This window comes from Zootoca vivipara, chromosome 12 (genome assembly GCF_965207765.1).
Source record: "Zootoca vivipara chromosome 12, rZooViv2.hap1.1, whole genome shotgun sequence".
NCBI classification, from domain to species: Eukaryota; Metazoa; Chordata; class Lepidosauria; order Squamata; family Lacertidae; genus Zootoca; species Zootoca vivipara.
In genome coordinates this window covers 25823945-25840143 of record NC_142595.1, presented here as the reverse complement: position 1 = coordinate 25840143, position 16199 = coordinate 25823945, and the positions used below count along the sequence as shown (strand labels likewise).

The window sequence follows — 16199 nt, the reverse complement described above, 5'->3', positions numbered from 1 at the left end:
TAGGCAGAGAGATGGGCAAAAGGGCAACCCCCCACTGCTTAATTGGCAAAGTACAGGTTTCAGATGCTCCCAGATTCAGCTCCCAGTGCCTCCAGTTCCAAAAGCAGTGGTCAAGAAGCACATTCCCTCAAGGGTGATCTGACAGGGTCCGAATATCAGGACCCAAGGCAGTCAAAACCTCTCCTGCCCCTCGCAAATTATATTATCTTGATCCGTTGTTGTGGGGCCCCTAAAAGGTGTGGGGCCCATAGGCCTCCTCTGCCTATTTTGTAATCCAGCACTGGAGGCAGAGATAAATGTGGCTTAAGCCACACACCCTTCTCATATCTTAAACCCCATTCTCTCTATTTTCTATCACTCCCTCTTATTTCTGCCACTTCCCCCCTTTCTTCATGCCCCATTTCGGCCACAGACCCCTCTCTTTCTTACTTCTGTCACCCACTTCTCTAACCCACCATTCCTCCCCACTCAGCAGACTACCGGGGAAGAGATGGTCATTTTTGCCAGATACCTGAACTGATCACTCGACAGAAGGCTTTGGATATTAAGCCAGGGCCCCATGCAGATGTAAGTCTGCAGGCTGTCTGCCCCTGGTTTCAAAGGAGAAGGCAGAGGAGAATGAGACTAGGAAATAATAATTCTTGAGACACTGGGCTACCCATCACAGTAGGCAGCAGTAGACCAGATGGACCAATGGCCTCCTAAGGTGGCTTCCTATTTTCATGTCACCACCGCTCACCTATTTGGGGAAGGCAGCTGGAGGATGGGCTGGGGCTAAGCTCAGCTACCTGGCTCCTTAATGCACACGGGTGGCGCTGTGGTCTAAACCACTGAGCCTCTTGGGCTTGCTGATCAGAAGGTCAGCAATTCGAATCCATGCAACAGGGTGAGCTCCTGTTGCTCTGTCCCAGCTCCTGCCAACCCAGCAGTTTGAAAGCACACCAGTGCAAGTAGATAAATAGGTACCACTGTGGCGGGAAGGTAAACGGCATTTCCGTGCACTCTGGTTTCTGTCACTGTGTCCTGTTGTGCTAGAAGCAATTTAGTCATGCTGGCCACATGACCTAGAAAGCTGTCTGTGGACAAACGCCGGTTCCCTCGGCCTGAAAGCGAGATGAGCGCCGCAACCCCATGGTCGCCTTTGACTGGACTTAACCGTCCAGGGTCCTTTACCTTTTAATGCACATGCATGACCTACTCAGTTCAAATATGCACACTAAGTGGAAATGCTACTGCTTACCGCACCACCACCACCACCGCCACTGCCCAGACACAAACACACGCACACCAGAATTCCCGGTTTATTTTTAAAAATGCACAAGTAACTAGTCCAAAGCTCAAACTTTTAAACTGAAAACTAAATACTGTCAGCTGACACAGAGGTCGAAAAGCTGTCTGGGCTGGGTTCCCTTTGCCCACCGTCAGCTGCAACCCTAATCTTAGTTCAAAGTTCTGTTCCCCAGGATTACCTGGATCATGTGTAGGGGATACTCACCGTGTAAGCCAGCCCTATAAGAACAGGCAGGGAGCCTCATAGGACTTCAAAACAGCACTCCTTGTTCTGCAAAGAGCCTGGCATTTACGTATATATATGTATATATAAAGAGGCTGCCTTCACGCTTTCAAGCTTCTCTCCAAAGCTGTGAGGATTGTATAACCAGGCAGGTATAATTGGCAGGCTTTCTCTCTCCCGCCTCCAGCTTTTGTACAACACGCGGGCAGAGTCTGCCTCTCCAGAGGGCCCTGGGTGACTCACAGCTCTGTTGTGCCCACCTGCGATGAGCTCTCTGGACCGCAACTGATGGGAAGCTCTTTTGCTCACTATCCTGGGGAAAGGGGAAATCCTCAAAGAGCCGAAGGAAGGGAAAAGAGGCAAAACACAGAAGCATGTGAAAGGATGTTTACTAGTGTGAGTCAACACTGGGCATTTTAAAACCATAAGATTGTGGTGATCTCTGGAACATCTCTAGTGGCCTTTCAGGTGTTGATGGGCCATCACCAGGGCCGGATTTAGATGGAGAGGCCCTAGGCTACTCCACTTTTGAGGCCCCTCCCCACCCCCACCCTCACAACTAGAAGAAAATGGAAGAGTGTTATAAACAAAATTGAGTGAAGCCAAGGATGATGACGGATATTTAAAATTCTGAAATTCACAATTTCTCCTCTACAGGACATAAGATATTATTGTTAAATACCATGGTGATTTTTAAAAAATGCATAAAATTGACACTGAAAAACTTTTGCAATTACTGAACTTTGTAAACCTTTGGTGGCCTCAAACAGAGAAGCAACCCCAGAGATGGAGTTTTCAGAGATTGTTCAAGCCTTGCATTGGCCAGGAAATGGTGTACCTGAGTGGGAATCCATGAAAGACTGCTCTTTGAGGGCTGGTGCAAAGGAAGGAGCTGCCTGCAGGCAAACAGACAAACGAGAACAGCCCAAACATAGGCTGTTGAAAGGACAAACATGATGAGACTGTATCTCACTGGTAGAGAAAGCTCTATAATCCAGAGGAACAATAGCATCATTCAATTCCACTTAAGATATAATAACATTTATTTTAAAAAATGGAAAGTTACTCTTAGTTTATCAAGCGCTTTATTAAACATTATATAGATCCTGAAGCTGAGGCTCCAATACCTTGGCCACCTCATGAGAAGAGAAGACTCCCTGGAAAAGACCCTGATGTTGGGAAAGATGGAGGGCACAAGGAGAAGGGGATGACAGAGGACGAGATGGTTGGACAGTGTTCTCGAAGCTACCAACATGAGTCTGACCAAACTGCGGGAGGCAGTGGAAGACAGGAGTGCCTGGAGTGCTCTGGTCCATGAGGTCACGAAGAGTCGGACACGACTAAACAACAACAACAACAATACAGCCATGCAGGTAAGAAAAGCCCAACAGTTCCCCCCCCCCACACACACACACAGAAATGCAGCTTGGGGAGGGGGGATTTCGAAAGCTAGGCTGGAGGCTGTTTAACGCTTTCCCCCACCCACTGCTTTTCCATGCCAAGTTCCATCATGGCCCAGCTACATATTTACTCACATGTAAGCCCCAAACTACTCTGTGGGGCTTTCTCCCAGCGAAGCACCCATAGCATTGCAGCCTCTGTAACACAAATCATGGGAGAGACTTGTGTTGCCACAAGCCAGATAATTGTCAGGGTACAACTTCCATTATCCCTGAGCATTGGGCATGCTGGTTGGGACTGTTATGTGTTACGAGTCCAGCAACATCTGAACAGCTAAGGTTTCCCATTCGCAGTTTAAACGTTCTTCATTAATGGGAAAGAATGCAGATTTTTCTGGATGCAGTTTTTTAAAATATAAAATATATTCAATTATATAGAAGCCTGAGTCTATACATAGCTCTGATAATAAGGAATGCATTAACTGTTCAGTGTCTCTCACATCTCTCATACTCTCCAGGGGGTCCTGGCAAATCATTGCCTTTCAGGGAAATCTTGGGAGTTGTGTCATTTTCCTCGCGTGCAGTCACACGTGGTAGAACAGCGGCGAGGACATGTTGTCAGACTACCATTCCCATCCTCTTCACTACAGAGTTCTGCAAGGGCATCACAGAGACAAAGGAGAGATAGGGGGCTGCCAGGCAGTGACATCCTCCAGATTGCTTGTAATTAGGGAGGCTGGCTAAGAGCAGATTGGGTTCAGTGGGTCAGTGCCCCTTTTGCCCCAATGGACCCTCCTCCTCTGGGTAGCTGCCACTGGCTGCTTGCTCCTTGGTTTTGCCTGGCAAGAGCAAGCCGATGAGGCAGAGGAGCAGGAGCAGTTGGCAACACCGACAGCATACCCTCCAACATTTCCCCAATGAAAACAGGGACATCCTATTCCATGATGGTGATGGTGATGATTTTATTATTTATACCCCGCCCACCCATCTGGGCGGCTTCTAAAAAATAAAAACATAATGAAACATTACACATTAGAAGACTCCCTTATACAGGGTTGCCTTCAGGTGTCTTCTATAGGCTGTAGAGGTACTTATCTCCTGGGCTTGGGGGGGTCGCATAACCCGCTACTGTCCAATGAAAATAGGGACGTCCTAAGGAAAAGCAGGACATTCTAGGATCAAATCAGAAACCAGGATGGCGTCTGTAAATCCTGGGCTGTCCCTGGACAGCAGGGACACTTGGAGGGTTTGTGACAGTGAGCGAGTAGACTCTCAGAGATAAAGGGGGTGCCTTGTGGGTGTTCTGCCACCCCTCGCAAAACCAGGAGCCAGCACTTTCATTAAATGAGCTGCAGCGATATTTTCCCCATTCTGTCCAGCAGAGCAAGAGGGCAGCTTAATTATAACACGGAGAAGGCCGCAGCCTGGAATCCTCTCTCATTTGCCCACATCCCTCTAAAAATATATAAAGAGAACAGGCAGATTTGCTCCCACACACAAACTTCTTTTTTTTTTTTTTTGACAACAATCCAGGTATGTAGAAAACAGAGCGGAGCTTCTGGCTGGATGTCTCTGTCAGGGTAAATATTTTTCTTCTTGCTAGAACGGTTGGAAGCCAGCCATGGAGGCAGTTGAGTTGCCTTGAAAATCCCAGAGTTTCAGCTGCTGAGGACTTTCGTCCCTGCTTTCTGAGCCAGGCTAAACGTTTCTGTAATGAATCGTGCCCGCCAAGTTGTGGGATTTTGCTGCCTCTGGGAGATCCCTTGGAAAGGGACAGAGATCTCGGAACCTAGCAGAGTTCTTCTTTTTTTAAAAAAAAAAAAACATCACCACGAAACATTAACGAATGGGGGCACTGGGGTGGTAAACTGTTTTACTACAATTCTGATGGGGACTGCCATAAGTTAGAATATTGGTTGCCGGGATAAGCTTGGGCACCCGTGAAATAAATATCTTCTTTCTAATAAGAAGATTCAGTTGGGTTTTGCTCATGCGCAGAGCCTGACTGCCATACCTAGAAGTGGGAAATGATATTCCCCCAGGTTGTTAGATTGGCTTATGGTGAGGCTGTCTTCTCCTGTAATAGTAACTAATAATGTTGACACATTCCCTAACTGTTGATAGGTCCACAGACTCATTTTCTCCTCCTGAAAGTTGACTTCTTCAGAAAGCCTGTCCTGCTCCAACCAGCTTTGTCAGGGATGGCCCATCCTGTTTTGCCACAAAGTGCAGCCCACCCCTCCAATGAAACTTTGCTTGCCTGGGTCGCACAAGATCACACCGGAAGCCGCCATAGCCGTTTCTCCTCACTCCTCTGGTGGCAGAGGAAGGGGGCATGGCAATGGAGGCGCCCCTTGGATTCTGCTGCCTGAGGCAGCTGCCTCAGTCTGCCTCATGGACAGGCCGGCCCTGAGCTTTGTGTTAACCCAGGGATGAGGAACCTGTGGCCTTCTAGATGTTGGTGGACTACAATTCCCATCTTCCATTGCTGTTGGCCATGCTAGCTGGGGCTGATGGGAGATTGAGTCCAGCAACCTCTGGAGGTTCAAAGGCTCCCCATCCCTGCTTGGAAGGGTCAACAGCACCCAAATCCCACCCTCTTGAACCTTGCAGAAAGTGACCAATAATCTTGTCGACACAGATATTGATTGTGGGGGACATCCGGTTTCCTATTCTGTCCCAAGGAGAATTCAAAACAGCCTATACCAAAGTAAGGACATCCGTGACTTAAGTGTGCCCTTTCTGGAGCAGAGCATTCATTTTAAATAGAGCCCTAACTATTTGAAACCGAGGGCATGTTGTGTTTGAAAACCACCCATTTATAATCCTTTTGCTTCCTACTGCAATCACTGGGACTTCAAAGTACTAAACATTGGCTGCATTGTCCCCCTGCCACTGGTAAGCTGTCTGGGGCAGGGTCTCACCTTGGTTGCTTTGCACAAAATAAATGCTAACTAGTAGTAGGAAATGAGATGATAAAACGACTTCTTCAAGCATCAATAAAACCCACAAAGGGAAATGTTCTTACACCTCCATCGCCTTGGGCATTGCTGTTGCCCTGACTTCTCAGGTCCCTTCTGCCAACACCAAGTGTTTTCCCCCCTCCTGTTGGGTCACAACCAATTCCTGGGGCTTATTTTATTCTGTCAGACGCCTCCAGAATAAATACCCAAGGCAAACAAGGAACGATCTGGCTGTTGGGTTAGAAGGGGCCACCCGGATTAAACTGGAGCCTGCTAGCTCACTAAGCTTGGTTGTGGAGGTGGCTTCTGAAGCCAAGGTTTTCCAGTTTGCTCTGCACATCTTGCTTGCTGTAAGTCAATGCCGCAATGTCCAGAGCATCTTGCCCTGGGCAAGCTGTTTTAGAGGGGCACCGCCATTTAATGGAGTTACTTGGCACCAGTAGAGGGCAAGGTGTTGTATCAAAGAATCATAGTGTTGGAAGGGACCCTGAGGATCACCTAGTCCAGAGCTTTACAAACTTTCCACTGTTTAGACATGCATCGTTTCGCGACACAGTAATTCAGTTTTACCAGCAAACCAGAGGTTAAACTAACCACTTTTAATCCCCTGGAGAAGCACGGGGAGCATCCGTGCGACACAGCTACACATTGCAGCCGACACGCTATGTGTCGTGACACACAGTTTGGAAAGCTCTGATTTAGACCAATCCCCTGCAATGCATGAATACGCAGTTGTCCCTTACGGGGATCGAACCTGCAACCTTGGTGTTATTAGCACCACTAACCAACTGAGCTATCCATTGTCACAGGCTGCAGTGCTGTGCACATTTGCTTTAACTTAACGGGTCTCACTTCTGAGCAAACATGTATAGGATTGTGATGACCGCCTCGGTTTCCCAGGAATGTAGAAATGAAAGACAATGGAGGAAAAGGTGGTGACAGAAGATTTTAAAAGACGAAAATGACAGACAGAAAAAGTTGAGCCATGGGTGAGGGCTTTGATTGCAGGCAGGGCTATACGTATTGATTCTGCACTTTCATCACACAGATCTGATGTCGAACACAGAATTCAGTACCCTAACAATCTTAGTGGTTCACCTTTATTCTTCTGTTTATTCTTGCCTTCTGATATAAACTTAGTGACACAAGTAAGGCCCCTCCAGACTCATGTTTTATTATGGGTGTATTCTGCAACAGTGCATTGAGAGTGGGTTTGTTCTGCTTTATTAGTTGTTCTGTGATGCTTCCTCAATGCTACGATGCTGTTGCTGCCTGGAGGGGCTACAGTGGGACCAAAAAAACCCCAACCAAGAACATTTGTGACATGAAAAGTTAGCAGATTTCAGCATGATGTTACAGGATATGCACTGGTTGGAAATGAAGCAGTATAAGCACCCAAAAAAATTGGCAGGCATAAATAGTATTGAAATTAGAATTAGGTTTGCCAGACTCAATAGTGGACAGGACTTCTGTGCCTTTAATTGCCCTGCTCTCTTTTGAGTGTGGAAACCTTAAAGAGAAACCAGCAGACCCTTTGTTTAATTTCCAAGCAAAGGGTCTGCTGGTTTCTCTTTAAGGTTTCCAGATTCAAAAGAGAGCAGGGCAATTAAAGGCACAGAAGTCCTGTCCACTATTGAGTCTGGCAACCCTAAGCAGGATGCTCATGACCTCCCCAATGGCATAAGGTAAAGGTAAAGGGCCCCCTGACCAACAGGTCCAGTCGTGTCCGACTCTGGGGTTGCGGCGCTCATCTCGCTCTATAGGCCGAGGGAGCCGGCGTTTGTCCGCAGACAACTTCCGGGTCATGTGGCCAGCATGACAAAGCTGCTTCTGGCGAACCAGAGCAGCGCACGGAAACACCGTTTACCATAGCTGCCAAGTTTTCCCTTTTCTCGCGAGGAAGCCTATTCAGCATAAGGGAAAATCCCTTTAAAAAAGGGATAACTTGGCAGCTATGCCGTTTACCTTCCCGCCGAAGCGGTCCCTATTTATCTACTTGCACTTTGATGTGCTTTCGAACTGCTAGGTTGGCAGGAGCTGGGACCGAGCAACAGGAGCTCACCCCATTGCAGGGATTCGAACCGCCGACCTTCTGATCAGCAAGCCCTAGACTCTGTGGTTTAACCCACAGCGCCACTTGGGTCCCTAATCCATAATGAGCATAAATACTCATTAAGGACATGGGGAAGGGCCCTCGGTCTGCTGTCAATGTTTTGTCTGCTGTTTTAGGTATGCTGAAAGTAGCCTGGAATCTGGTGTGCTGAAGGACAGTAGAAACAAATGATTTAAATCGTCAAACAAAACAAAAAAAGTTATTGCAGGACATGCCCAGAACCCAGAGAAGAATGTGAGAAGATTTTCTGGTCTCAGCATTCCATATGGACTATACCTTTAAAGCACATTCAAAGTGCATTCTTTTCCTCAAAGAATTCTGGGCCCTGTATTTTACCCCTCATAGAGTTCCAATTCCCAGCAACTGTAACGAACTACAGTGCCCAGAATTCTTTGAGGGATAGAATGTGCTGCAAATGTGCCTTAAAGGTACAGAGTGCACCCAGCCACTAGTGATCAAGCAGAATAAATAAGTAAATGACAGAAGCAGAATAAATGAGTAAATCTCAATGCTGGGAGCCTTCATTCCAAGTATCAGATTACAATTTGTTTTGCATCTATCCTCCCCCACTTGAAAATGGGCAAAGGGCTCAAGCGGATGTTTGAACTGTGGACAGAGACTGTGCAAATGTCCAAGTTTTGTTATGATAGTAGGAGAGGGCTGCGCTCCAGGGAGATATCGTATCACAGTGTTTTTTTAAACCTTTTTCCTGGACGCTTTGAAAATGGGGCTCTTTCGGGGGGGGGTGTCTCCAGTTCATTTGTCTTGAGGACAAATAAGGGGTTAATTGTTTCTCCCCGTCTAGGATATCCCTTCAGATATTGCTGGACTCCCCTCCCATCAACCCAGTATGTAAGGGATGGTGGGAATTGTAGTCCAACAAAATTTGGAGGGCCACAGGCTCTCCATCCCATCTCTGCATACCCTCCAACATTTCTCTGGTGAAAACAGGGGTGCCCTATTCAATAAGAATAATAACAATACAGTTACCCATCTGATTGGGTTGCCCCAGCCACTCTGGGCGGCTTCCAACACACATACAAACATAATAAAACACTAAACATTTTTTTAAAACTTCCCTATACAGGGCTGCTCTCAGATGGCTCAGGAGTCGGATAGCTCCATACCCTCCAACATTTCTCTGATGAAAATAGGAGCATCCTAAGGAAAAGCGGGACATTCCAGGATCAAATCAGAAACTGGGGTGGCTTCTGTAAAGGGTCTGGCTCTGGCGTTTTAACCCATTCACATGAAACCTGTTGAATCCTGAATCTCCCAGAATTAAGGGCACTATTTTCTCAGCCTTACGTACCCCGCCGGGTTGTTGTGAGAATAAAAAAGAGGATGTCGAGAAGTATGTATGCCACTTTGAACTCCCTAGAGAAAGTATGTCTGCCTCCCCCCCCCATGTACCTGATGTCATGTCATACCTGTGACCTCAGGTATGGGGCTGGTGGAAACACGGTTGCCCATGCACAACCAGGAGCCTTAAAGCCTGGTCCTGATGGTGTGTCAGCAAAGGAAAACAGCTTTCGGTTCTACCATCCATTGGCTGGTGGGAGACGGAGTCGAATCCTGCTGGATAAGCTGCTCAGGGGACGCCCTCTCATAGCCAATGCCTGGCATAGCTCTTGCTCCCAGGTGTTCGTAGGCTGCTTGTGGTCACCTATTGGTGAGAGTGAGGTAGGAGCACAAGGAGGTAGTTAAAAGAGCCTATACCCATGACCCCAAAAAAAGTGTACTTAAAATTTGCACATGCTCCTTTATATATATACAGAGGGTGGATTTAGGTCTCTGAGCAAAATACACTGGTGGGTGGGGTCCCTGATATGCTGTTTGCCCTGCAGTTCTACAAGGAAAAGTTCTCTCTCTCTCTCTCCCTCTTTTAAAAACTACAGTAAGTTTGTTTTTAAAGTGGGATGGAGGCAAGGGCAGGAGTATGATCACTGCAAAAGATTATGGACTAGGAACCGCAAGACATAGCTGTCAAGTTCTCCCTTTTTTTAAGGGAAATTCCCTTATGCAGAATAGGCTTCCTCGCGAGAAAAGGGAAAACTTGACAGCTATGCTGCAAGATCAGGGTTCCAATCCCTACTCAGTCAAAAAACCTCATTAGGTGGCTTTGGGCCAATCAGTTCCTCTCCAGCCTAGGCTACCTCACAGGGTTGCTGTAAGAGTAAAATGGGGGAGAAGAACCTTGAGCTCTTGGGGGGGGCTATATAAAACATGGGTTGTGGATGTAAAAATTACCATATTTTTCTGTATATAAGAAAATGTTTTTTGCTTTATTTGTGTGTGTTTTTGTCAAAAGTTGAGTGTCATCTTATACATGGATGGTTAAAAGAACTTTGAGATCAATTCCCCCCCCCCCCAAGGTGAGAAACTTGTTGCCGCCGCCGATCATCTGGATTTTCACTTCTAGAGATACGGCAACCCTAAAGATTTGGGGTTTTTTAAAAAAGAAAAGCATTTTTTAAAAAAAGGGGAGTCATCTTATACATGGAAAAATACAGTAATAAATAAAAGGTGCCAGCACTAAAGCACTCTGCACATGTTCAGAGGCACTCTCTTTTTCTTCCTCATTATTTCAAATCTTTCCATTTTAGTATGTCTTGGGGCTGAAGACCTGAACCTAAAGAAAGGGGGAGGCTCTCAGGCTAATGAATCGAAGCCTTGCCAACTTTGGGTGTTTGCTCCCTCCCCCCCCCCCCCCGGTCACCTCCAGAGCTCTGTTCATTCACACACACAGCTGAAGGCGGGCAGTTGGCATCTTTTGACTGGCGTCCTTTTAATGGGCACCCAGCCGAGGGCTTGTTAAGAGGCTGAGTCCTCCTGATGCCCACCTGCCTTGGGAGAAGAGGATTAAATAATTCAGATTGCCGCTGGAGAGCAGCCAGCTGCCCCTCCCCTCCCCTCCCCACCTTCTCTCTTCCCTGCCTCCTCCTGCCCTCGCGTCTCTACCTACACAGTTCCCCAACGCAGCAGGAATGAGGTTTGAGCTCAGCTACCCTCAGTTGCCTTTCGCAGAGAGAGAAGTTGGCACCGGGCACCTCTGCTGCTGTTGTTGAGGGGGAGTCCGTCTCTCCAAGGGAGCTGGATCCAGAAGGGGGCTGGCAAGAGATCAAGAGATCCCCATCCCCATCCTTCACAAGAGGGGCAGAGTGAAGCGTAGGGGGTCTTCCTTGGCGTAGGCTGGAAGAAGACACGGGCTCTGCTACAATGGACCCCAAGGAGAGGAAGAAGATCCAGTTCTCTGTGCCTGCTCCCCCTAGCCAGCTGGACCCCAGAGCGGTGGAAATGGTAAGGGGGACAAGGGTTAGGGTCAGGGTGGCAGCAGAGGCGGCTTGGGACTTAGGGATCAAGTTGCTGGGAAGTGTGAGCTGGCACTGATTTGCCGGAGTCTCTCGCATGCAATCTTTCAGCTTGCAATGCAAATAAGCACATCCAATGTGCTTCATGTTCTAACACACACACACACACACACACAGAGAGAGAGAGAGAGAGAGAGAGAGAGAGAGAGAGAGAGAGAGAGAGAGAGAGAGAGAGAGAGAGGAAACACAGGAACTTCGGTCTTAAAAATATATATCACAGGGAAGGAAGACTTGCTGAAATCTGTGGGACTTATTTCCGAGTCCTCAGGTTAAGCGCGTCTATGAAATGCCCTTTGTACGATGCATATTTTTTTGTATTGAAAGTGTGTGGCTCCCACTCTTTTATGCTGTGGGCATTTTAGTGCTCCCCTTTTTAAAGGCGTTAAGAGTTTTCTTGTAATTTGCATCATTGCAGTTTTAACTTTTTGTAAGCCTTCTCAGAAACCTGTTGCAGAGTGGGGTGTATGATGAACCAGCTACGTAAGAGAATTTTGTATTTGAAGCATTTTGTATTTACGTGGGGATTTAAGTGACTTGCGTGTAAGTAACACCTGTGAATGCAAGACCAAAATGAACTAATGAACCCAACCAGGAAAATACAGTTAATGCATTTGAAATGCACTTTATTTCCTTCTTCCACAGGTGCACATACACGCCCAGATGTGCCCTGTTCGCTCTTCTTGCACAACCACCCCTGAATCCAAGCTTATTTATAAAAAGTAGGCACTTTTTTCCACGATGGACATTTAAGTATAAATTCCAGCATACCCCACATTCAGTGTGCGTCCAAACTTTCTTTTCATGCTTTTATTTTTACCCCAATGAGCAAATTCTCACATTGGATGCAAATCCCGGCTTTTCACGCTTGCCTTTGCGCTTTCTGCAATTTCACACTTAAACCATGCAATCACACAGACTCACACAAGGCGAAGAAATCAACACTTTGAAAATTGTAACTTTTGTCCAGTTTTTTTTTTTTTACAACCATGGTTTCTGGTCCTTATGGCTTTGGAAACATCTCAGTGGAAGTGTGAGGACAAGTCCTGGTGGAATCTCTGAAATCAGAAACAGGGCTCTTAAAAACAGGATCTCCAGAGATCAGGGGGTGGAGCTTCTGCTCTACTTTTTGCTCCTCCCGGTGACCAACAGAGGAGAATGTGTGATACAAAATAAGCAAATACAGTATATGTGTTTTTGCAGATGCCCACTTTTTCCGAATTTGAGTTACCTAGATGCAGATTTCTCTCTCTTTCTCATTAGTTAATTCCACGTGACCACATACTGTAGTATACGTCATGGGTAGGCAAACTAGGGGCCGGATGCGACCCATTCACCTTCTCAATCCGGCCCGTGGACGGTCCGGGAATCAGTGTGTTTTTACATGAGTAGAATGGGTGCTTTTCTTTAAAATGCACCTCTGGGTTATTTGTGGGGCATAGAAATTTGTTCATTCCCTCCCCCCAAAAATATAGTCCAGCTCCCCACAAGGTCTGAGGGACAGTGGACCGGCCCCCTGCTGAAAAAGTTTGCTGACCCCTGGTATACATAGCCTCTGGCCAGAAGTTTTCTGTGAGTGCCGTTGAGCAAATAAGTCACTGGCTTGCGCAAACTGTTCACCATCTGTAAAATGCAAATACTTACAGCCTATCTCTTGGGTTTGTGTATGTAAGGATATGCACACCCACATCCACACATGCATAACCATCATGTAATTTGCACACTAAAAGTGCCACAGAAATTACTGTAATTTCTAGGGCCATGATCTAGTAAGAAAGATGCACTTTCGAGTGTAAGAGTTAAGCACATGTTTAAACTTTTTCTCATGGAAACCAGTGGAACTTAACTGTATCAGTGTTGATGCTATCGACTGCACAGCATTGATGAATTGCATTTATAAACCACCTTTTTGCTCCACAACAACCTTGTGAGGTAGGTTAGTCTGAAAGGCAGTGAATCTGCCATTCTCTTACACACAGAGAGCATGGGCTGGCTAGAACAGGGGAAGAATAACAGAACCACAGCCTTGTAGAGTTGGAAGGGACACCATGGGGCATCTAGTCCGACCCCCTGCAATGCCCAGTGTGGGGCTCGAACCTACGACCCTGAGATTAAGACTCTCATGCTCTGCTGACTGAGCTATCTCAAGAGACTGTTAAATCCCAAATTCCAGAGGGGTACTCATAGCAACCAAAGCAAAGGAGAATCTTTTGGACCTTTGAAGACTAACCAATACATGGCAGCTGGCGTAAGCAGGGAATGGATTATAGAAAAGATCTTGTCAGATGCACAAAGCTGTCAGTTATATATGCATGCTCATGCATCCATGAGTGCAGCTGCACAAAATTGTAAATATGAAATGCTTCTTCTAGTGCAGTGATGGGCAACCTTTTGAGCTTGGTGTGTCAAAATTCGCCAAAAAACCGAGCATAACTCGGGTGGTGTGTCACTTCGAGAAAAAAAACACAATTTCACGATATTTATAGTTTAAATAACAAAAATGTATAATTGTAATATATAACTGTATTTAATAAACAAAAAACTAATTATTTAACCAAACCAAACCAAAAACCCCTTATTTATCACAAAGGGCCCAGAGTTGTTGAGCTTTTTTGGGGGAGCTGCTGACCAAAGTTTTGGAGGTTTTTTGGGGGTGTGTGCAAAAGTTGCTTTGCTTTTGGGGGGGGGATGCCCCAAAGCTGCTGCACTTTTGGGGGGGAGGGAAGAGAACAGAAATAAATGACGAATAATACCTTCGCTGGAACTAACACGCAGCACCGACATAGTTTGCCAAAGTGCCAAAAAATCCAGCACAGAACGGGTTAAAAAACTAACGCTGTTACACCCAATCATAGTCTGCCAAAGCGCCAGAAAAAAACAGCACAGGAAGGGTTAAAAAACCAACCTCTGGCTACCAGCAACAACAACAAAAAAAGGATCCGGGTTTTAACAGCGGAGACAAGCTCCAGCGGAGACAAGCTGTAGGAGGAGCGGGAGAACAAATGGGGGGGAAACAACAACAACAGCACGAATGGGCCGATGGGGCACGTGCCATAGGTTCGCCATCACTGTTGTAGTGGGAGCAGCTTAAAGGTTAACACCACATGTGCTGCTTTAAAGGGTCTAGCCTTCTCCAATAACCTCTTACTACAGTGGAGGTAAAGGTTAAGGGCCCCTGGACATTTAAGTCCAATCAAAGGCAACTATGGAGTTTCAGTGCTCATTTCGCTTTCAGGCCGAGGGGTCTAAACCACTGAGCCTCTTGGGCTTGCCGATCAGAAGGTTGGCAGTTCGAATCTGCACAACGGGGCGAGCTCCTGTGCTCTGTCCCCAGCTCTTGCCAACCTAGCAGTTTGAAAGCATACCAGTGCAAATAGATAAATAGGTACTGCTGTGGCGGGAAGGTAAACAGTGTTTCCATGTGCTCCGGTTTCCATCACGGTGTTCCGTTGCGCCAGAAGCAATTTAGTCATGCTGGCCAGATGACCTGGAAAGCTGTCTGTGGACAAACACCGGCTCCCTCGGCCTGAAAGCAAGATGAGCACCACAACCCCATAGTAGCCTTTGACTGAACTTAATCATCCAGGGGTCCTTTACCTTTACTGCAGTGGAGAAGTGAGCCTTCGGTCTTCTTGAGCCTTTGCTCTCATTATGCTATTGGGGCGGTCACACGCAACCCAGCTGCCTGCTCCTGGAAAGCCTTTTGGAGTTGGTCACATACTTCCTGTCCAATCGGTGCACATCCTGTAACTCCCTGATGAAATTCCATAACTTTTCATACTACGGATGTCCTGGTTTATTTCTGTCTTGCTTTTGTTACGCTATAGCCCCTCCGGACAGCAACAACACTGGGGGGGGAGAATCGTGGAACTAATGAAAGCAGAATAAATCCACCCCCTACCATGCACTATGATCGTGTCAAAAACATGTTGCAGAATACTGTACAATAAAACGGAGGTAACCCTGAAAAGTGATGGGGTTTCAGCAAGAAGTTTCCAAACAGGCACTGGCGGAAAATGAAGTAGTGTGAGCACCCAAAACCTTTGCAGCTACAGGCAAGATTAGCAGGGTAGCATATTATTATTATTATATGGCTGCCCCAACATCATCACAAGCACAAATAATGAAGAATGCACAGGGAGGGGAAAGGATGCCTGAGGGGGGGGGGCTTAAAATTAAAATCCTTCCAACTCTTCTCCACCCCAATGCTTTCTTGTGATGCTGCTCAGTAATATATTAGATTATGAAGAGCTGAGTTGGCTGCTTTTTTCCTCATTTGCATCTGATGTGTCTTTATTTCCTCCCCTCTGGGCAGCCAATGGAGACCAGCAGGGACCCAGTCATGTTCTCTGGCATGCCAGCCAATTCAGCTGCCTCCTCCCAAGATGCAGGCATGGGCTCTCTTCCCAAGCCGCTTACGTAGCTGAGGGAGGCATCCCTGAAATCCAAGCACCTCCGGCAATTACCCTGGGCTGTGTTCAAACAGCACTTTATTCCAGTTTCCTTACCTGATCTTTTTTTCTTTCTTTTTTTGCATTTTACGTCCTCTTTCACATAAAGTAAAGGCCACTTCTGGCCGTCTAGCAGAATCTAGTTGACATTTAGCACTCATCTCCCTGTTAATTGCTTCCAGAAAGTTTTCTTTGTCCGCAACCCCGTTAACCTGGAAAATTGCAGTACGAAATGGGGTGGGGGTGGGGGTTCTGTCATAGAGGTCCTCCGTGCTGTTTCCATGTGTGAATCCTGGGGGGGAACAAAAGTGCACATGCACATGAAGGGTGGGGGTGCGTGGCAACGACATGTTCGATGACGTCCGCTGTTGAGTCATACCACGCCCACCGG

General features: G+C 46.8%; 1 protein-coding gene across 1 annotated transcript in view; it reads left to right on the top strand.

Annotated features, from left to right (window-relative positions):
- The first annotated feature begins 10712 nt into the window (after positions 1 to 10712).
- PPP1R1B (protein phosphatase 1 regulatory inhibitor subunit 1B) overlaps positions 10713 to 16199 on the top strand; it is a 53592-nt gene continuing 48105 nt past the window's right edge. The window contains exon 1 of the mRNA XM_035135147.3: positions 10713 to 11289. Within this exon, the coding sequence (XP_034991038.3) occupies positions 11209 to 11289 (81 nt within the window). The 5' untranslated portion in view covers positions 10713 to 11208. The remainder of the gene's footprint in view (positions 11290 to 16199) is intronic.